Source organism: Diceros bicornis, chromosome 35 (genome assembly GCF_020826845.1).
Source record: "Diceros bicornis minor isolate mBicDic1 chromosome 35, mDicBic1.mat.cur, whole genome shotgun sequence".
Classification (NCBI taxonomy): Eukaryota; Metazoa; Chordata; class Mammalia; order Perissodactyla; family Rhinocerotidae; genus Diceros; species Diceros bicornis.
In genome coordinates this window covers 29,394,794-29,416,976 of record NC_080774.1, presented here as the reverse complement: position 1 = coordinate 29,416,976, position 22,183 = coordinate 29,394,794, and the positions used below count along the sequence as shown (strand labels likewise).

At 58.9% G+C, this 22,183-nt stretch overlaps 2 protein-coding genes across 2 annotated transcripts in view; one reads left to right on the top strand and one right to left on the bottom strand.

Annotated features, from left to right (window-relative positions):
- Positions 1-3,671: 3,671 nt before the first annotated feature.
- RSPH14 (radial spoke head 14 homolog) lies at positions 3,672-14,300 on the bottom strand. The gene is made up of 4 exons (XM_058531980.1): positions 14,036-14,300; positions 7,971-8,196; positions 5,661-5,797; positions 3,672-3,971 (listed from the first exon to the last, which is right to left on the bottom strand). Exons 1-4 carry the CDS (start codon positions 14,058-14,060, stop codon positions 3,733-3,735), a joined length of 627 nt encoding a protein of 208 aa, XP_058387963.1. The 5' UTR covers positions 14,061-14,300; the 3' UTR covers positions 3,672-3,732.
- A 330-nt stretch (positions 14,301-14,630) lies between these two features.
- Positions 14,631-22,183, top strand: part of GNAZ (G protein subunit alpha z) — a 54,626-nt gene continuing 47,073 nt past the window's right edge. The window contains exon 1 of the mRNA XM_058531979.1: positions 14,631-14,787. The gene's annotated coding sequence lies outside the window, so the exon portion shown is untranslated. The remainder of the gene's footprint in view (positions 14,788-22,183) is intronic.

Sequence of the window (22,183 nt, the reverse complement as noted above, 5' to 3'; positions counted from 1 at the left end):
GACACCAAGTTTACACACTGCTCCTCCACACATTGTCCACACTGCAGGAGCACCCTGCAGAGAGCCCCACCTAGCCCAGGAGTCAGGGAAGGCCTCCCGTGACCAAAGGAGGAGGTCAGCTGGATAACAGAAGGGACAATGTGTGGGAAAACATGAGGCAAGGGTGCGAGACATGTTTGAGGATGCCAAGACGTGGCCTGTGTGTGGGAGAACGGTGGGGGATGGGGAGGGCAGGGTGGACAGAGGCCTGACCTGCGGGGCTTATATACTTTGGGATCCTAAATCCCGTAGAGTTTTAGCAGGGAAGTGAGAGGATCAGATTTGCTGGCTGTGCTAGAAAGATGCAAGGGAGGCAGGAACACCCACCGGAGCCTGTTAGGGCAATGAAGGCAAATTAGTGGCAGAGAGGAAAAGAGAAGGGAATGGCATCAAGAGAAGCCAGCAATTAGAAGTCACAGGACTTGAGTGATGAGATTTCTGGAGGGAGGGGCCAGGGGTGCCTCTGGCTTGAGCATGTGGGTAAAGGGAGCACCAATTCCAAAGACAAGCCTCACTGGAAAAGGGCAGCTGTGGGAGAAAAGTTGAGCGCTGTTTGGGACATGGTGAGTTTGAGTTGCATGAAGATACTTATTGCCATCTTAACAATATTAGTCTTCTGATCCATGAACATGGGATGTCTTTCCATTTATTTAGGTCCTCTTTAATTTCTTTCAATAATGTTTTGTTTTCAGCACTCAAGTTTTGCACTGCTTTTGTCAAATTTATTCCTAAATATTGTAGTCTTTTTGATGCTATTGTAAATGGAATTGAGGTTTTGGGCGGGGGGTTCGGGGGGGGGGTTGCTGAGGAAGAGTCGCCCTGACGTAACATCTGTTGCCAATCTTCCTCTTTTTGTATGTGAGCTGCCACCACAGCATGACCACTAACAGATGAGTGGTGTAGGTCCGCACCCAGGAACCGAACCCGGGCCACCGAAGCAGAGCATGCTGAACTTAACCACTAGGCCACCAGGGCTGGCCCTGGAATTGTTTTCTTAATTACATTTTTGGGTTGTTTGTTCTAGTGTATAGAAAAACAAGCTTTGTATATTGATCTTGCATCCTGCAACTTTGCTGAACTCATTTATTAGTTCTAATAGTTTCTGAGCATGTTCCTTGGGATTTTTCATATACAAGATCACGTCAGCCTGCAAATAGAGATAGTTTACTTCTTTCGTTCCAATCGGGATGCGTTTTATTTCATTTTCTTGCCTAATTGCCCTGGCTAGAACCTCCAGTACAATGTCAAACAGAAGTAGTGAGAGCAGACATCCTTGTCTTGTTTCTGATCTTAGGGGAAAAGCATCCAGTCTTTCACCTTCAGTATGATGTTAGCTATGAATTTTTGCAGATGTTCTTTATCATGTTGAGAAGTTCCCCTCTATTCCTAGTTTGCTGAGAGTTTTTTTTTTTTTATGAATGGCTGTTGGATTTTGTCCAATGCTTTTTTTGCATCTTAAGATGATCGTGTGGTTTCTGTACTTTATTCTATTTATAAGTTACATTGATTCATTTTCATATGTTAAACAAACCTTGCATTCCTGGGATAAATCCCAGTTGGTCATAGTGTATAATACTTTTTTTATGTGGCTGGATTTGGTTTGCTAATATTTGGTTGAGTTTTTGTGTCTATATTCATAAAGGGTATTGTTCTCCAGTTTTCTTTTCTTGTGATGTCTTTGGTTTGGGTATCAGGGTAACATTAGCCTCATAGAATGAGCTGGGAAGCGTCCCCTCGTCTTCTAGTTTTTGGAACAGTCTGTGAAGGACTGGTATTAATTCTTGCCTGGAGGGCCGGCCCCGTGGCTTAGCGGTTGGGTGTGCAAGCTCCGCTACTGGCAGCCCGGGTTTGGATCCCGGGTGCGCACCGACGCACCGCTTCTCCGGCCATGCTGAGGCCGCGTCCCACATGCAGCAACTAGAAGGATGTGCAGCTATGACATGCAACTATCTGCTGGAGCTTTGGGGGAAAAATAAAAATAAATAAAATTATTTTAAAAAAAAATTCTTGCCTGGAGACATTTAAGGGTAGATGTGAAGTTGAAGAGTCCAGAACTCAGGAGAGAGGCTGGGGCTGGAGACTCAGATTTGGAGAAGAGAAGGCAGCGAGTGGGCAGGCCTAGCAAAGAAGGGAACCTGGTAGAGCAGGCCCACAGCCAGGCAGGTGAGATTGTGTGGGAGAGTGGGAGGAGAGAGAGCCTAGAACAAAGCTGGGAGAAACACCAACGCTACCAGTCATGGAGAGAAAGAGGGTTCTACAAAGTAGACCAAGAGGGCACAGCCAGAGCCTTGGGAGGAGGACCAAGACGGCTGCCTCGGGAAGGGAGCCTTCACACCTGGGCCTCTGCACAGGTCAAGCACAAAGAGCACCCGGTCCTGGCTGCAAGGAGCCCAGAACCTTTGGTCAGAGCCCTTTGGTGAGGCGGTAGGGGTGGAGCCAGCCTGCTGTGGTTGGGGGTGGGATTGGGGCATGAGGAACAGGAGCCGCTCAAGCACCTGTTTTCCTAAAGGAGAAAAGGTTACCTCTTTTGGGGCCTTTTCTGAGAATGAGGTTTAACCTGAAACTCCAGCTGGGCCCAGCAGCCAGTGCCTTCTGGAACAAGAGGGCCTACTTGGGCTAATGCTCTAATTCCAGGGACACAAACTTCTCTGTGTCTTTTAGGAGAGTGAAGGCCCAGCCACTGAAAGGACAGCAAGAAGGTGCTCACTTGGGGATTCTGATTCTGCTGATGGTGTTTACTCTGGGAAGAGTGGGCATCCCACAAGCCGGGAGGTTCTGTCCCACAGGAAGTATGGCTGCTGGTGGGTGACGTAATGAGGGAAACCTTGTTAGAGGCAGGGAGCCTCAAAGAGCTCCCCTGAAGCTGAGCTGCGCTCCTACAGCTTCTCCAACCGAGGTCAGAACTGGCTGGAGAACTGTCACCCTGCGAGACCAGGCAGGGATGGGTTGGGGAGATTAGGGGACCCCCCCACACCCTGGGTTCTCCTCCCTACCCCGCAAGCTCTCCAACCTCCTCGGCCAGTGTCACTGTGGGGAGAAGAGGGGCAAGTGGAGGCACAGGTGGAAGGCTCACCAGAGGGCCGCCCTGGTGCAGGCAAAGAGCAGGGGGAGGGCTAGGGGTGTGGCAGCCTCAGGCCAGCCCAGGAGCTTACTCAGGTGACTTCCAGGCTTTGGAGAAGAATGCAGCTGTCTGGGGGAAGATCTTAAGAAGGGCTATCCCTGTCCTGAGCACTCATCTTGCAACTAGCAAGAGCCCACATAGGATGGCACCTTTGACCTTCCTTTCTGCCACCCAGTGTGGGAAGGGGGCAGACCTGGCTGAGCAGGGCCGTGCCCTGCTACACTCCAAGGGCCTGGTCACTAGAGTGTCTGAAGCTTGGGTGGCGCCTGGTCCAGCTGTGTTCCTTTCCACAGCCCAACTCCCTGCCCCCGGCCTTGTCCCTGGAGGGCTCAGCCCTGCTCTCTCCCTTCCGAGGAGCCTCTCGGCCCAGCAGAGAGCAGGATGCCTCCCGCCTGTCCCTGGGCCCTGGATTCAGCCCGTGCTGCCTCTCCTGGCCTGGCACTTCCCCTCTGGCAGGTGAGGGGAGATGTGACCATGCTCCGGGAATAGAAAGTGCCTTTCAGACCAGAGATAAAGAGATTCAGCCCTTGTATTCAGGCATGGCGCTTATCAGGTCTGGCCTGATAAGAGGCTCAAGGTTTCCACTCAATAACTTTGATGGCAACCTGGGCCGCCCTCCGCACGGCCTCGTTGGCATCTCTCTCGAGGACACGGAAGTTGGGCACGTGGGCCTGCAGGAACTTGCGGCCCTCAGGGGCCTCAGCCAGCATGGTGAGGGCCTTGATGGCGTTCAGGCGGGCCCTGCTCAAGGACGAGCCGAGCAGCTCCAGGAGTGGGGAGATGGCTTCTGCGTCCAGGGCTGCATACTTCCCTGTGGGCCACCAACACCAGGGGTTCCCGATGGGGCCTCTGACCTCCCAGCCCTCCCCTCACCCCGCAGCCTGCGCATCTTGGGGAGGCGTCCCCTTTACCCGGGCTCCCTCCACTCAACGCTTACCTTCCTCTGCCTCCAGCCTAGGCCAGGCCCCATCATCTCCTGTCCCTCCAGCCCCCTATCTGGCTTCTCCATCCACCCCGGCAACTGTCCTCACAAGGCAATGCACATGGTCTCTTAAAATTAATATCCAATCATGCAAATATTTCTTGAGCACCTACTCTGCCCCAGGCACAAAACACACATAGTTCTCGCCTTCATGGTGCTAACAGTCTAGTGGCGGACACAGACATTAATGTGTAAAGGAAATGCACTCCTTGACCCTTCGCTGCCCTCCCCACCACCTCGCCTGCTAGAAGGCTGTGTGGCTGGTCTCTGCCCCTGCCCGTCCTGCACTGAGCGCTCTTCTCTTTGCTGCCGGGATCTGTCCAGCCCCTGTCTGCCCTGCTAACTCCCATTGTCCTTTAGGTCGTCACCCACGCCCCTCTCAGAGGAGGCTTTGCCCTGTCCTGGGCCCACCCATGCTCTACTTCTTCCCCATACACTCATCATTCTGCCACTCCCACCAAATCGTAGACACCCAAAGCTGAGACGTCTGGGTCCCCACTGCCCAGCGCAGGGCCTGGCATGTGGCAGGAACTCGGGGACCCTTGCTGGAGTGACAGCTCGGGAAAAAAGTGTCCTTGCATCCCTGTTCTGGCTGTTGCCCAGGCCCGCCACAAGCTCTCTGGCCCTCCAAGAGATCTGACAGGAAGTCCAGGCAGACACTGCGCTGAGGATGCTCATGAGATAGACACACAGGGGGAGCCCCTACGTGGTGGTCAGCATCCTGACTCCACAATCAAAATGGGACTGTGGACTCTGGGAAGGCCCCAACCTCTCCTCACTAGTGTGTATCAGATTCCACCATTAGGCTCGGGGGGGTGGTGGGTAGGAGGTCCCTACTCCGGGGGGCTTTGCAGCATGTGGACTGAGAATCAGAGCCCAGACAGTCCTCCATGGGACACCCAGGAAGCACAGGGCTCAGGGCTGGTGCTGGCGAGTGTGGGCCGTGGGGAAGGTCGAGCAGCTCTCAGAGGTCACAGCGGGATGGCCCACCCCGGCCTCCAGGTGCGGGACCGGCCCCGGTCTCTCCTGTTAGCCCAGGGTAGGGGCTAGGAGATCATCTTATATTCTTCTTTGCCCCTCCCCCCATCAAAAAAAGTAATTTCAATTAAGAAACATCACGGAAGCAAGGGCTTAGACCTTAGTGTTTGCTTAGACCTCAGGATACCCAAATCATGGATGTGAAACTAATCAATCCCAGAATCGTGGGAATTCCAGGCCTAGGGAGGAGCCTGGCAGGAAGGGACAGAGGTCCTAATGCAAGTGACTGGGGACAGGCCACAGGCAGGCAGCCCACTGTAGCCAGGAAGAAGAGGGAGGGCGGAGCCTCAGACCTAAACTTGAAGGGACCTCAACATCAGGCCAGGAGGAGCATTTCGGCAGGGCAGGGAGGGGGCAATACCCAGACTTGCCAGGGCAGCTGGCATGCCGGGGGGCCGCGATGACCCCTGCCAGTTAGCTCCAAGACCCGCACCAGGGACGCCCCGCCCACCTGGATGCCCGGCTAGCAGGCTGCCTCACCTTCAGTGGTCACCGTGGCGTACATGAGGGCCCCAGCAGCGTTGGCCTGCACCTCCTCCACCTTGTCTTTCAGCAGGTGCACCAGGATGGGGATGACGTCATACTGCCACAGCTGGTTCTTGCCCTCCAGAGGGATGCTGGGCCAGAGAGGGCACAGCTGGGTGGCTCCACTTGGGGGGAGGAGGGAGGCTGGGCCCAGGAGCACCCCAGGGGGACAGCAGAGGAAGGGATTTGTGTTGGGACCACCCCTGGCGGTCCAGGCCTGGCCAGGGCTAGGGGACCAGGGTTCAGGGGAGCACTGGTGTGAGATTTGGGCCTCACCTCCATGCTCAGATGACCTGGGAGCATGGATTGGGACCACTGAAGGCAAGACCACCCAGGAGCCAGGGGACGATGGAGCCTCGCCCTAAGGTATCACATGAAGAAGAAACTAGGCGTGTTCCCTCTGGCCCCAAAACGGGGAGGAGCAAGACCCAGGGGCACGAACCACAGGGAGACTCATTTTGACTCCACATAAGAGTCCAAGCTGCCAGGGATGGGCTAAGCTATGCAAAGGGCAGCAGGCTGCTGGGGGGACACTGGTGAGGAGCCACCCTCAGGTGAGATGACTTTTTAGGTCACTTCTAATGCTGGCATTGTATGAAGCTGTGAAAATGAAACGGTGGATTCCTCGAGTTTCCCAAACTATGAGAGGGCCAATACCGTCCCCCAAAAGAGAAGAGTTCCTTGCGCCAGGAAACGCTGACCACAGGGCCTATGGGAGCGTCACAGTGCACGTTTGTCCTGCAGCAAAGGACCCTGAGTCACTTAGTTGAATCAACCTTTCCCAAACTTTGCTGCCCACAGAGCCTTCTTAATAACATCTCAAAAGTCACAGGTGCCTCGTGTCCTCGGAACCCAGTTTGGGAAGCATGGGGATGGCCAGCCACTAGCTCTGACATTGCAAGGCTGCTGCTTTAAGGACAGTGGACCTCCACCCTCGGGAACTTGCAGAGTCCTGGGCCCTACCTGCAGGGACCACATGTTCACTCCCAAGCAGGTACTGACTGAGCACCTGGCCCCCAGCAGGCCCTGGTCCAGATGCTGAGGCAAGAGCAGGGCTGCTCCATCTCGGCACCATTTATGTTTTGAGCCAGATAATTCTTTGTGGTGGGGGCTGTCCCGTGCATTGTGGGATGTTGAGCAGCATCCCTGGCCTCTACCCTCCCAATGCCAGGAGCAGCCCCTCACTCCCAAGTTGGAAATGTCTCTGGATGGTGCTGCATGTCTCTCAGGGGGCCAAAGCTCCCCCTGTTTCGAAGTTCTGGTCTTGAGCAGCGAACAGAGCAAAGCCCTGTCCTCAGGAGCTCCCCTTGGGGGCGACACACAGGATAGCAGGGAATAGTGAAAAGCACAAGTGGGGCTGGGGGCGGCCCCCAGTGGGGAGGCCACTGGTTTACAGAGATGGCACTGTCCTCAGCGCCTCACTGGATGGGGACCTCTGAGCAAAGACCTGAGGTGGATCGATTTGGGCCGCAGCCCCAGAATCCACTTGTTCACAAGCCGGCCCGGATCAGGGGCCACACTTGCAGAAATGCAGGCCCAGGTCTCTAGTGAGAATCCCAGATGGAAGGAAAGCCAGAACTGGGGGAGGCCAGAGGTGCTGGGGCAAAGGGAGGTGGCCACAGCTAAGGCACGGGCCTGGGGCCGGTGAACAGCCCATCCTTGGGAAGCGTGGCTATCTGGGATCACACACCACCTCCCTCCCTTGCAGCTCAGAGGCTGCATGCTTCCTCAGGGTCCTGGCCAGGATTCAGACTGTGATCACATGTGACCAGGTCACTAGTGACCAGACACCCGCCTCTGTCTCCTCACCTGTAAGGGGAGATGATCACCCTCCTTGGAGGGGTGTCTGAACGTGCAGTTTGTAGACAACGCCTGGCACAGACTGAGCACTAAGTGACCACTGTGACCACAGTTGTTCTCCTGCACTTGCCCTCTTCAAGGGGAGGGGGTGACCAACCGTCTCGTTTTGCCCAGGACTGGGGGTTTCCTGGGATACAGGACTGTCTGTGCTAAACCCAGGGCATTCTCAGGCTGACAGATGGTGATCGCCCCAGTGGAGAGGGTCTCCTCCCCCCGGGCACAAGCAGGAGAGAAGCAGACCCTGGGGTGCACGCCCTGGGGCTCCGGGCAGTTGGCAGGATGATGTCCCCACTGCCGACTTGCTGCGGGGCTGGGGCAGCTTGCTCACCTTCTCTGAGCCTCGGCAGTGGCCCCAGGGCCAGCCACTCCCGCCCTGCCCGCTATCTCTGCACAGCCAGGCCTCACCTGATGGCCATCAGTGTGCAGGCGGCTTTGCTGCGGATGCTGTTGTTGGCACTGAGAAGCTTCTCCTTCAGGAAGGGTACCACGCGGCTGCTCAGCGCCTGGGTGGCATCCTCCATCAGGCAGGCCGCCAGCGTGTCCAGGAGGAGCTCCTGGATATCTTCCTTCTCCCTCTGCAGCTTCCATACCAGTGCGGGGATCAGGCCGCTGTTGACGATGCCCTGGGCCCCTGCAGGACAGGAAAGGGCACTGAGGGTGGGCCAGCCACCCCGCCCCCAACCCATGCAGGGGCGAAGAGAGTCCTCAGAGCCAGAGTGGGGGAGTTGACAAGACGAATTGCAACCCTCCTTCCCCCCGGGCTGCCAGGCAGGGGGCTTGAGCAATCAACAGGGGGCTGTGGGTGACAAGCTGAGGTGAGAACCACGAGGCCCCAAAGGACCCCAAAAGGTGCCAGCTTTTGGTTACCTGTGACTGGGGAGCATCTGTCTTAAACAGATGGTCAGTGGCCTGAGAAGCAGCAGCCACCTCTTGGGGAGCAGAGCAGCTCACCCCTGCAGGGCCCAGGCACCCGAGGAGCCTCCCTCCCCTTCCCACCCAGCACCAGAGAGGAGCACAGGAACAGGGGCACCCAGCCAAGCCCCTCCTTCCCACCCACAACATCTCTAAGCTGCTGGAGACCCCAGACCAGTGTGGCTGGCTCTTGGGGACAAGAAGAGCTTGGAATGGGGTCTGAGGTAGAAGATTTAGAGTGAACTAGCCGGCATCTTATATACCAAAAAGAGCTGTGCCCCCAACCCAAGGTGACAGGAAATCCATAGACTCTGGCCAAGGGGTCTGCAGGAGCCTGGTGCCCCACAGGAAGTGGGGCTCCACGCAGCACGGCCGGGGCACAGAGGCTGGGAGCGGCACAACACAGTGAGCCGCCCCCTGGGTGGGTTCCACCTCACTCCCTCCAGCTCCTCTTCCCTCCCAGGGGGTGTCTGCATGTGGCAGCCTGGAGGAGGACTCAGAACCGGCCCAGGCACCCCCGGGGGGCCAGCCCCAGTGAGCCCAGAACTGCTCGCAGAGCAGCCCTCACAAGAAGTGAGCAGGCACCGCCAGGGAGGGTGGCCCTTCCCCATGGCACACAGGTGACCCCAGGACTGCCCTGTAGCCCACCCTCTCCCTGGCCTCCCCAGCAGCCCACACCACCCACTGTGAAGCCATCTACAGCCCCCACAGAGATGGCCAGCAGCAAACACCTCTCTCTTCCGCCCTCCCCAGCTAAACTCTCTAATTTACTCCAGAGAGACAAATAAACAGGTTAATTAGCCTAAAGGTCTCTGATTGCCAATTAGCACCAGGGATTTCCTCTTTGAAGACATCACCCCAGCCTTCCTCCCTCACTCCCCGAGGACATCAAATGGGAGGAGACCCCGGGTGAGGGGGTGGAGAGGCAGGGCTGCGCGTCCAGGGGCTCCCAGTGCCCCTGGCCAGCTTCTCACTGGTGTCGTGGTAGAGCAGCCAGCTCTGTCCCATTTGTTCTCAGGGCGCCCACGACACAGGAGGAGCAGTTTCCGATTGCTTCAAGAGTATTAGGCTTCAGGGCCGGCCCCGTGGCTCAGCGGTTAAGTGCGTGCGCTCCGCTGCTGGCGGCCCGGGTTCGGATCCCTGGCGCGCACCGACACACCGCTTCTCCGGCCATGCTGAGGCCGCGTCCCACATACAGCAACTAGAAGGATGTGCAGCTATGACACACAACTATCTACTGGGGCTTTGGGGGGAAAATAAATAAATAAATAAAATTATAAAAAAAAAAGAGTATTAGGTTTCTTAAGATTTAATACACATAGATTTCCAAAAAAGCCTGGGTTGGACTCCTAAACATATCCAGCTGTGTGACCTTGGACAAGTCACTTAACCTCTCTAAACCTGGTTTCCTCATCATCAACAGAAGCCTACCTGGCAGGGGGTTGTGCAGTATCAGTAGAGTAGTGGGTAGGAAAGTGCTCCCAGTAAGGGACTGTCACTGCGTGCCCTAGGTCTGGACCTAGCACAGCAAGAGTCTCCTGAATCCCCCAACACTGAGTCCCAGCTACGAGCAAGGGCCTGTGGGGTGGGGGGGGTGGGGGGGAGTGGGTTACAAAGACGAAAGCTGCACAGTCCCTGCCTGCAGGAGCACCTACCAGTGGTCCCCTCAAGCCGCCTCTCCTGGGGTCCTGAGCCTCTCTGCCCCTCAGCCCTGCCCTCTAGCCGGGCCACTGCCAGACCGCACCGCACACCTGGGTCTCCTGCTCTCACTGCACTCCCTGCTCAGGCACTGCCCACAGTCACCCTACCTGCCCAGGATGAGTCCTGCTCAGTCACAACCTGGCCAGCCCCTCCCCAGCTCACAGTGGAGAGGTGACAATTGGACCTTCCAAGAAGGATTGTGCTGGCTGATGGAGGGATAAGGTTCCTGACGGGGGACACCTAAGCAAAGGCCTGAGAGGGAGAAATTTGTGCATCATCAAATCAGGGCTTCGGTGTGGCCTCATTTGCACCTGGTTCTGGGCCTCCCAGGAAAGCCCAGGGAGAGGGCTGCCACTGGAGCCACAGAGGCACAGGCTGCGGGAGAGCGGACAGAGGGAGTCAAGTCAGAAAAGTCCAAGTGTTGGAGGTGATGGCCTCCACTGCTCTCCCCCTTGAAAAGGATACGGCTACTCAAGTGCCCAAGGCCACACAGCAGACGGGCGCAATGCCAGGGCCCTCAGCTCCCCAGGTTCTGTTTGCAAGGCATTTGTCTTGGGCCTCTGCTCCTAGAAATGCTGAGCACCAGGACATGGGTTCATTTTGAGACAGAGGGAGAGAATTAAAAATAAAACGCGTGCCGGGTGTGCCTCTCTGCTCGTTCATTTTGCTTCTTTTCAGCTAAAAGGAGATTTGCAGGCCCGGCTATTTATAACTAACCCAGATCTGAATGGCTTGTTCAAGTGGGGGGCAATGGGGGCAGTGCGCACAGACCCCAAGGAAACAAACCAGAGAAACCCACAGCCCGGCCACAGCCTGAGAATCGGTCGGTAGGGGTTGGGTTGAGGGAGCGGGAGAGGTGGCGCACAGAGGAGAGTCAGCCAGGAGCGAACCCTTCCAGAGGTCCAGAGATGAGCGAGACACCACCACCCCCACCCTGGGGGAGTGAAGAGACAAGTGGGAGGGTCAGTGGGGACTGGTCATTCCAGCACAGGTTGACATGTGTAGATGAGGAATTCCAGGGTCCTTGGGGCTCCGGATGTGCAAGAAGGGAGGCCCAGGGGAGCTGGTCCGCATGGGGCAGAGGGGCAGAGGCATGAGGCACGGGGATGTTTGGGGAGGGCCCTCAATCCAGTGATCCAGCGTGGCTGGTGTGCCAGGATGAGTTGGATGATGAGCCAGGAAGCTCTGCTGGATTTGAGGGGTGACGATGCCCATGGCATGGAATGCCCTGTGGCTGAGGTTTGGTCATTTGCTGGGGGTGGGGTCAACACTACCCCAAGGGGCCACTCCTTGGCCAGCTGTCTCTGCTGGGTTGGTGAGGTGCCAGGTGAGTTCAATCAGCAGGGCCCCTTCCTCTTTCTACCACAGACCCCCAGCTCTTGTCTCCCGGCCCTGTTCTCCTGGCCAGTAAGGGCGGAGGACAGAGCACTGGCCCCAGCCCTGGGGACTACGTACCCACGCCGGGCGCCCTGGGCCCACTGCACCTTATTGTGACCCACCTGTTCAGCTTTAGCCTCGTGTGGTCCCCATGCCCTGAATTCCTGGCACACTGACCCCTCCCCCGTGCCTGCCTTTGCTCCAGGGGACACTTCTCTGTCCTCATCTTACTCGGCCTCCCAATAGTGCGTGACATGGCTGACTGTGTCTTCCTTCTAGAGACACTCTCTTCCCGTGGCTCTGGAACCCTCCACTCCCTGGTTTCCTGGTCACCTCTCCAACCGCTCCTCCATCTGCTTAGCAAGTGCCATCCCTTCCTCCAGTGTCTCCTCTCACGTGGGCCCCCTCCTTGGTCCCCACTCTTCCCCCTTTGCCAGGGCCAGCCCAGTGCCACCCAGCCGTCTCCTGACACACACGGTTGCCCGGTGATCCCACGGCCCTATGCTGAACTCGGCCTCATGGACCGCCTTCTCTGCTGGCTCCTTTTCTCTGGCTGACTAGTTGACGTTTTTGTTATTTGATTCTGCATACTAGGACACCGCACTGTGGGACCATGCCAACAGAAATATGAAACGACTTGCCGTCCTTCTCAAGTGTAAAAACCTAATCTTAAACTCTCCAGTGGTTCTTAGGCCAACGTCCCCAGTACTACACGAGGGCCAGCTGCCCGAGGTGACTGTTCGCAGCCCCACCTCAGCATCGCGTTTTGTCCTCCTCGCCTGCTCGCTGGCTCAAGCCATGCTGGTCTTCTCTGGGTTCTTCCAGGCCTCATGCTCCTTCACGTCCAGCGCCTTCCCCACCTTGGAATGCGCTTCTCTCCTGCCTCAAGTCATGGGCCACCTCCTTCCCGCTGTCCCAGTGCCCAGTTCTCCCCCTGCCACGTACCCCAGAGTCCTGGCCAGTCTCCTCCATCAGGGCTCACACAACTGTAATGGTGGAATATTGGCCTGCCGTCTGCCCTGCCCCTCAGACAGGAGGGTCTAGCAGGCAGGGTTGAGTCTGTCTAAATCCTAGCACTGTGCCCAGCACAGAGAAGGCCGTCAGTAAATGATTGTTGTGTGAAGGACTACAACCAATGGTTGACGCCAGGTGACCTGTCACTTTAAGGTGGCCACCAAGGTCTGGTAAGGGGGCAGCAGCCAGCCCCATTGGGCCCCTCCATGAGCTAGCCTCTGATCTCACACCTGGACTGCTGTAGGGGTCAGCCCATGTTTGCACCTATTTTGCCCCTGCAAACAGCTCAATTCTGACCCCTAGTCCTGCAGCAGGAACTGCCCTCGCCCGTCTCTGAACGTGTGTCAAGGTGCATTTCCACTCAGAATCACCCTCGAGGGACAGTCTATTATCATCCCCTTTTGACAGAAGAGGAAACTGAGGCTCAGCCAGGTGAAATAAGTCACCCAAGCGTATACAGGTGATGGCAGCAGAGCTGGGCCTGTGCTTCACCCCCAGCCACCTCTCGCCTCTGACCCACCGCAGGGCAGGGCCTGTGCTCCTCATCTTCCTGGTATCACAGCTGTTGCCTCTGTGTGGTCCTCCCGGCAGACATCCAGCCTAACCCAGCCTGGTGGCTTGGAGGGCATTTACACCGGGGAGCCCCTCAACTGTTGGCCACTTCCAGAGAGCACTGTACCAGGTCTAAGTCTAGGCTCACCTCAAGATGCCCATCCCCAGCATCCTTCCTGTCCCTGACAGTTTAGGCAGCACCTTCCCAGGTGGGGGGTATGTAGCACAGTGGCCTCCATTTCACAGCAGAGGAAACATTCCCAGAGAGGTTATGGGATGACGACATGTCACAGCGTCCAGCTGGCAGAGCCGGACCCCCGCTCCTGCCTTGTGACCACAGATCTGAGCTGGGGCCACCACTCCATCTACCTCTGCCAATGGACAGTTCCAGTGCTTCTGCCCACGAGTGGAGTGATCCTTGTAACAGGACCACGACGGTGTAAAGTGATAAGGAAGGTGTGGGCCAGGAACACCTGTATTTTGCTGGGATGCTCCAGGATGCACAACGCTTCAGGTTACAACCATGCAAAAGACAGCGAGTGGCATTAATGTCTGGCTCTCTGGACTGACTCCTTTAAGTATAGGAGTGAGCGGCTAGTGGCTCTGAGGCCCACAGGTGGGCTCCCCCTGAAACTGAAAGCAGAATTTGCCAGACTGCCCTCAGGTGCCTTTTGCTGAGCATCCGATGCCTTCTATGAGCTTCCCCAAGGCACCTATGGGATCCTGGCCTTAACCGAGCTGGCTCCCTCCCGCCTCTCTGGTCTGGGTGACAGCCCCCGGGCCCTTCTCCCTCCCCTCCTTCCAAGGCAAACATCCGTGGCCAGGATTGCCAGGGACTCTGAAGAGCCCCTACAGGCTGGGGCTTGAGCAACGAAGATGATTAACGTCCCCTCCCATCACCGCACAAACCTCACCGGTGTAAACCTTTAGAGGTTGCATAGCCCTTTCACACGTTCTAGTGGATTGTCGCGACAATTCAGGGAAGCAGGTGCCACCAGCCCCACTTTGCAAAACAGGCTCAGAGAGGTCAGTCGGTTGCCCAAGGTCGCGGAGTTCAGAAACAGCCGAGCTGGGTTCGAATTCGGACGGGGACAGGGGCAAGCAGGGGCCGGGGCATCCGCCGATCTCAGGCTCGGTCTCCCAGCCTGCAAAAGGCGGTCTCGCAGGGCCGGCACCCTGGCCGGGGCGCAGCCGGGTTCCGGGGACGCCGGCGCGGGCAGCGCGCGCGGGACTGCGGTGAGAGCGGAGCCGCGGCCCCGCCCCTGCCCGTCGCTATTGGACGCGGGCGCGTCCGTCAGCCACTCGTGCCCAATGGGCGGCGAGCCGGCGCTCGTGGCGGGGCGGTGGCGCCCGGCGCGTGGTCACCGGCAGGCGCGCGGCACCCCCGCCCGCGGTTGGCCTGGCAACGCGCTGCGCTCGCGGCTCCGCCCCCTGCCGGCGGCCGCGCGGCGCGGGGCGGGCGGACCCGCGGGCGGGCGGCGGGCGACGCGGGAGAGCGGGCGGAGGCAGGCCGGCCGGAGCGTGTGCGCCGCCCGCGGTCCGGTCACGTCCCCGCGCGGGCGCCGCCGCCCGCGTCGTGCGGAACGAGGGCTCCTGGGCCCGCGCCCGCCGCCTCGCCCCTCCCGCCTGGAGCAGCTCGGCCGGAGCACCGCGCCGCGGCCCGGAGGTGAGTGAGCGGACCTGCGGCCAGGGCGCGCGGCCGAGCCTCCGGGGACCCGGGGCGCGGGCGGGGCGCCCACCCCACCCCCACCGGGCCCCGCCCGGGCCTTTGTGCCAGGGATCCGCCCGGGCTCAGCGGCAGCGATGCCTGGCCGGGGTGGGGGCGGTGAGGGCAGGCACGCCCGCGAGGTGGGCAGGGGGCGGCCGCGGCCCGGCAGGTGCTGGCGGGGGGCGCCGCCGGGCGGAGGAGTCGGCGGGAGGGGGCGGCCGCAGGCCGGGAGGGTGGGCAGGGGCCAGAGGAGCTGCTGGTGCGGAGCCGGGCCGGGCCGGGCCGGGCGAGCTGCGGGAGGGCCCCGAGGCGGGGTCTCCCTCCCGGGGGAGCGGGAAGGAGGCGACCTGGACAGCGGGGGCGCCGACGCGGGGCTTTGGCTAAAACGGAGGCGAGGGCTCCGGAGGCTTGGGCCCGTAGACGGACGGCTCGCAGTTTTCGGTCATCGCTCTTGCAGCGAGCAGGTTCCTTGGAGGCATTTAGAACAAGAGATGAGTATCGACCCGCTGCGATTGTGATATGTTCCCGGCTCAATATTTTTTTTCCCTTAAAAGGCGGTGGGGGAGGTTGGGGGGAGGGGTGTGAGGGCCTCGGGGCCGGGGCTCCGTATCCTGCGGGAGATCCGAGGGGGCTCTGCCGTCAGGGCGGTGCTGAGCCTCTCTGGGCGATGACGGCAGGAATCCGCCTAGGCCCCGAATTGGGGTGCTCTGCTACCAGAGAGAAGAGGATGGAAGGCGGTGCCGACACAGGGCTCCCTGGAGTCCAGCGTCTTAGCATGGAGGGACCCGCCTGGTAGGCGAGCTCTGCCCGGCTTAGGGAGGCAGCCAAGTGATTTCCCTGCCCTGGGGACCGAGTCCCGCTGCCTTCCGCTCTGTCTGGAGGAGGCTCCTGGGCCAAATTCGATTAAGCAAATATTTACTGAGCGCTCGCTCCCCCAGGGCCTGGCGCTGGGGTGGGAGTGGACTGGGCCTGCCCTCTGGGGACTGAGTCACCACCCTCCAGGGGAGAAACCTCTGCTCAGATAACCAAACCCTGAGTGTGGGTGCAGGGGCCTCGGGAGGGACCTCAGAGAGGTGACCTGGGCTGGGGCCTGTGGGCAAAGTGGCATTTGAACTGGAGCTTGAAGGACACGGGCACAGTTGGGGTGGGCGTTGCGGGCAGAGGGGAGAAAATGGAGTGAGGCACAGAGAGGGCACTAGGGCAGTTGGGTCTGGCAGGAGCGTGGGGTCTACTTAAGAGCATAGGAGGCATGGCGGGAAAGGTGGGTGGGTGCGGCAGAGGATGAGGGAGCTGGGGAAACCAAACCACCCATTTTTTGTTAGCTGTGGCTGTTTCACTAGAGGCTGCAATCTCCTCATCTGTAAAAGGGAGCAGCTCTGTGACCTGGGGTGGGCCTGGGGAAGAGCTTCAGAGACCTGGGAGGGCTCCTTGCAGCCTAGGACTGCTCCTCCAGGTAGTCCCTGGGGACAGGGCCAGGGGTACTGGGTAACCAACCACCCAGCCTCCTTCCTAGCCAGGATGGAGGACGATGTTTAGCTGATGACTCTGTCCCTTGGTGGGGTGGACGTTTTCCAGCAGTAACCGTGGAGGCCTGGGAGTCTCCGTGTGGGGGCTGATGGTGCGAGGGCCTGGCTGCGTGTGGATGAAGTGCTGTGCCTCCAGCGTTCCTCGTGCTCCAGGGACGGTGAGACATTGGCGTTTGGTTTAACACTCGTCTTGTGTGTTCCTCGCACAGACGTTGATTTTCTGAGACAGGAGGTGAATAAGCCGGTGTCACCTTCTACTCTAGATGTGCTTGCTTGCTTGCTCCTGGGGATGTTTTTGAAGGGGCTGTTTGTTACTCATCTGTGTGGCATGCCCCCTCCCTGCCCCGTCCCCGAACACACACCCACTTTCGGCTTCTGGCTGAGGCCCAGGTTGCTGCAGCGAGAGCAGGGCCGCCCGCCTGCCCTCATGGGGGTGCAGTCCACGCCGAGCAGGATGGAGCTGCTTCACTCTTGTGCTTGTCGCCTGGCCCTGCTCCAGGGGCCTGCCGTGGGGCTCTAGATTTGGGACACAGGGGATGAATTCCTCCTTCTGACCCCAGCTTCTCAGCTCTTCTGTTTCCTGGAGTCCTAGGAGGAAAAGTGCATTGGTCTGGCCCTCAGGAGCTTCTAGGGCGATTCCAGGAACTTTTGGCTAACCAGGCAGACTTGGCAAGGCTGCCCAGGGCCCCTGCAGAGAGGCTGGTGGGATGGATGGCTTCAGACTCAGGGTGTGGCCTCCGTGGCCTCGACCTAGCCAAGTGGTTGTCTCACGTGCACACACGATGACAGTGTGTGCCACGCCTTCCTTCCAAGGACATGAGGACGAGGCAGCCCTGGACTATCCCCTGCTATCCGTCAGAAGACCTGAAGGCTTTGCGGCTCTAGGGCATTCTCGCTGCCGCTGACTGTGGCTGGGCTTGCAGGAACTCTGGAAGAGGCAGATTAGCACACTGCTCCCCTGCAGCCCCCAGGAAGGAAACCTGGGGTCACAGAGCCTCCAGGGCCGGGTTGCAAGCGCTGTTGGCAGGAAGGAGGGCAGAGGGAATGGACAGAGGCAGCAGGGCAGACACGGAGGATCAGCCCAGGCAGGAGCCCAGAGCGGTGGCTGACATAGCTCCTGCAGACTGGGGAGGGGTGTGGAGGGCCCAGACTCCCCACGGAGGAGAGGGGAGAGCTCCAGTCCAGGCATCAGAAGACTTGGGTCAGGCCCAGGCCCTGCCACTCCCTGGCCCAGCCCCGTCCTCTCTGGGCCTCCTCGTCCTCATCCGTAAACAGAGCCAAGACTGCCCTGCCTGGTCCGCTTGTGGGTCCTCACCACACATTTGGCCCCGTCCACATATCCATGCTGGTGGGGGAGGCACCTAGTGAGCTGACAGGACTAATTCACAGGGACTATCTGATGGATCCTGGAGGACGTGGCAGGAGACGTCAGCCCTCCGTACGGAGCTGGAGGAAACAGAACCTCACATGTTCGTTCATTCACTCATTCCTTTGGCCAGTATTTACCAGCACCTGCTGAGTGCTAGGCGCTGTGCCAGGTGCGGGGACATGGCGGGGAGCAGGACAGATGCAGCGTCCTCTTTCATGGCGACCACATCAGATCGGGAGAGGCTAGCACAACACCTGTGTAACTGAACAAAAGATAGGATGGGTGCTGTGAGGAGAACGAAAGCAGAAAGTGGGGGGAGGCCATCTCTGTGCAGGGGCTGTTGGCGCAGTGCCGTGGAGGTTGGGTGACTAACAGGGAAGAGCACCAAGAGAGGGGATGGCAGGTGCAAAGGCACTGAGGCCAACACAGTTCAGCTGCAGGAGGCACCACCAGAAGGCCAGGGGCCTGGAGCCGCGGTGGGGGGGCGTGCAGAGCAGGTCAGTAGGGCTTGCAGGCCCCAGTGAGGCAGGAAGCCCTGGGCAGGTTTGGAGCAGAGGAGACACTCGACCTGATTACACTTTTAAAAGACCTGTCTGGCTGATGGGCACGGGGGCAAGACCAGAAGGCTGTTAGGGGCCGTTGCAGCATTTGGGGTGGGGAGGCTGCTGACCCAATGGGATGGGAGCAGGAGCGGTAGTGAGAAGTAGTTGGATGGGGGATTTATTTTAAAGAGGACCTGCCGATGGAGAAGAGGCAAGGACAGCCCTGGAAGGACAGAGTTGGCATTGGCTGAGAAAGAAAATTCGGACTCGTTCGTGGGAGACGGGGAATTGGGAGTTGGGTTAGACCCTGGTAGACATGGGCATATGTGATGGTCAGAGGGTCAGTGGGAAGCCAGGGACCGGCCAGAGTCATGGGTGTCGAGGGCAGGTGGGACTGAAACGGGCTGGGTCGGGCCTCAGGACCTCCGCTGCTCAGAGCGCAAGCTGAGAAGGCGCGTCCAGAAGAGACTGAGAAGGACTGACGAGCCAGTGAGGTGGGAGCACAGTCGTGATGGTGATGTGGGGGGCTGCAGGAGAGGGTATTCCCAGGAGGGAGGCTCCCCTGCAGCAAACACTGTGGTAGGCTTGGGGTGCATGGGGACTAAGCAGCGTGGGTGGGACTGGCTGCAGAATTTTTGAGGCCCTTGTTAAAAATTATTAAGTATTTCAGGGGCTGGCCCTGTGGCATAGTGGTTAAGTTTAGTGCGCTCTGCTTCGGCGGCCCCGGTTCACAGGTTCGGATCCCGGGCGTGGACCTAGACCACTCATTAGCCATGCTCTGGTGGTGACCCACATGCAAAATAGAGGAAGACTGGCACAGATGTTAGCTCAGGGCTAATCTTCCTCAGCAGAAAAAAAAAATTATTAAGCATTTCAAGACAGCAATAGCAGAGCATGAGACCAGGCATGGCCCTGTGTGACTACCCATGTGCATCCCCATGGATCCCGGCTGTGGTAGCTGCCAGGACAGTGCCCAGGGCCCGCCGCCCACTCTCCCGTTCATTTGCCTCCCGTGGGCAGGCAGGCTGTGTTCGGCACTCGGGGCCACTGGGGTCAGTCAGAGCTGGCCTGTGAGCCTCACCCTGGCCTCCTGTGAGTGTCGCTTCTTCCCCCTCTGTCCGTTGGCCCCCAGTGGCCTGGGCCCCTGGGGCAGAAGGCACAACTCAGTGGTTGGCGGGACCAGGGCGAGCGTGGCAGGCGGCTTCACACAGCAGTGGCTTCCATGAGTTCGTCTATTCCAATGGAGGCTGCTGCATCACAGAGTTTTGAGTTATTTGCTTCTAAATTAAGGTATAACTCTCTTTTAGAGACGTCCCTGGAGAATCCATCAAAAAGTGCTAAGAAGTGAGACTGTTAAAAGCCACAGTGCAGGGAGGGGCCCTACACACAGTGTCAGTGTTCCTTCCACCAGCCTCTAACCAGACACACGCCCGACCCCAGTGCTCATCCCGGCCTCTGTGACTTTACTGGCCCTGCAGGCTGTGGTCAGAGCAGACCTTCCAGAAGGAGTCCCTCCCCCCTTGGACAGCCCTCCCCTGACCTCTGGAGTGGAGAGAGAGCTGTCCAGACAGGGCTTCCTGAGTGGGGTGGGGGCTGGCCCTGGAGCCTGGGGCCTGGGCCCTGACCCCCAGTGAGGCCTGCCTCTGTGAATCATGGAGGTCAAGGTCCTGGTGCTGGAGGGGAGGAGAGTGAACCCGATGTGCATGTTTCCCCCAGAGCCCAGATCCAGGCATTCGCAGGATGGCACGGAGGGCAACAGAATACTCTGGATTACGGGGACAAGTGCCGGGGGGTGGTTGGAGAGGGGGCAGAAGCTCACCATCCTCTCCTACAGCCAATTCTGCCAAGAAGGGGCCTATTTTTACCTCAGTTTTCTCCTCAGAGTTGAGGAGACTGAGACCTGAGGAGATGGGTGGCTTTCCTGAGTGGGTGACTGACTGGGCCCCGGGCAGGGAGTCCAGGAGCCCTGAGGGCTTGCTTTTCAGCAGCAGGGGGCAGCCCACGGTCCTGCAGGTAGCCTGCCTCCACCTGCCCGGTGGTCACCAGGAGCAGGAGGAGAGGCTGATTGGGCCTGCTGTGCTAGAGGCCGGCATGGCAGCTGGTGCAGGCTCTTCGGCTCGGGCCCCACCCTGGCAGGGCTGGTGGGCTGCAGCCGCCCTCGTCCTTTTCACTGGAGAGACTGGCCTGATCCTCACAGCTGCTCTGTCTTCTCACCGACCGTTCTCAGACAGGGTCCACACCTGTCCTTGTCCAGGATAAGGGTCTCCAGACCTTCTACTTCCTTCTTCTCATTTCGAGGCCCGTCTGGGCCCTCTATCTAGAGCAGCACCCAGCTCCCCACCCACACATATCCTGTACCCCTTCCTGCCTCTATTTTTCTCCCTTTGCACTCGTCACGGCGTGACCTACTACCTGTTGTGTTTATTTGCGTGTGTTTGCCATCTCTCTCTTGGACCTGAAGGTGAGCTCTGGGAGGTCAGGACCTTCATCTGCCGCCCACCACTGAGAATCCGCCCCAGAGCTGGCCTGGCTCACGCGGGGCCTCGGGAGGTGGCCGTGGAAGGTGCAGTGAGTGCCGGCAGGTAAACAGGCCTCACTGCCGTGACCTGTGGGGCCACTGTCGCGTGGAGGCCTGGCTTCCTAGGCTGCAGCCCTCATGCCGCAGAACCACTGCTCCAGCTCAACACTCTGCTCCCGAAAGGTTGTGCCTTTAGGTCCCAAAAGGTGTGTCTTTGGGCCTTAGGTTTGACCGACAAACACAGACCACCATGGGTGGACACCACTGGCTGGACCCTGGCAGGCCCGACCCTGGTTCCTCACGAGCCAGAGGCAGGGGGCTGCCCAGCTTCTCACGCTGCCATCACAGGCCCAGGTCCCTGCTGCCAGGAGTTGGATGCCTTGGCTGACACCTGGCCCCTCAGTGACGTGGTGTGACCTGGCAAGGCCTTGGTCAGATGCAGGGGATCCACACAGTCGTGACAGATAGAGGCGTGTCCACGGCAAACCGTCCTAAGAGGACGAGACAGGATCCTGGTGGTAGGAAAGGAACTCGGAGCCCACCATGACCACGTGATGGCTGAGTCGCCTTTCCCGATAGTCCCTGAGCCCCAAGGTTAGCTGAGAGGGCGGCTCAGTGCAGGGGAGCACTGGACGGGAAGTCGGGAGACCTGGGTTCTAGCCTGGCTCTGCCTGTCATGCTGACGCTGGTGAATCGTCTTCACCTCTGGGCCTTGGCGTCCTCACCTTTATGCAGGGCTGGGCCAAGACTGCAGATAGTCTTCATTTCTTATACCGACTCGGGAGTGGCCGCCCTAAGCACACAGTTTTGAGAAGGATTCTGAGGGTGTGTTGTGCCTCAGAGGGCAAGCAGTCATGGTTGAGTGAGGTCTGCAATGCCCAGAGGAGGCAGGATTTAGACGTCCTTGCCAGGGGCGGGCCAACCCCACCCCACATGCCCTCCCTCTTGCCCAGCAGCTTCAGCTCATCCTTCATCTCTCCTTACGTGCTCCTTCTTCCCAGACACTGACCCTGACCCCCAGATTAGGTGAGGACTCGCCTCCCTCTTCAGTGCTTCCCCGCTTAGCGTCCTGAGTCTGACGGGCAGCTCGGGTCACTGTCCAGTGTCTCTTTCCATGGCATCCTCTCTCTACTCTGAATGAATGAATGAATGAATGAATGAGCAAGTGAGTGAGCCTCATGCTGAGTTCTGCTTTGGCAGCACAGAGCTCTGAGAAGCCCACCTGGAGTTGGGAGACCAGATGACCACAGAGACACGCTAAACTGTGTGGTTCCAGCTCTAGGTGTTGTAGGAGTGGGAGGAGGGGACGAGTGACCAGGGAGGGCTGTGGTGTGTGAGTCCCGGCTCTGGGGCCTGCGGGCACCCAGTGGTCCTGTTTGCCCTGGGCCATGGAGTGGCT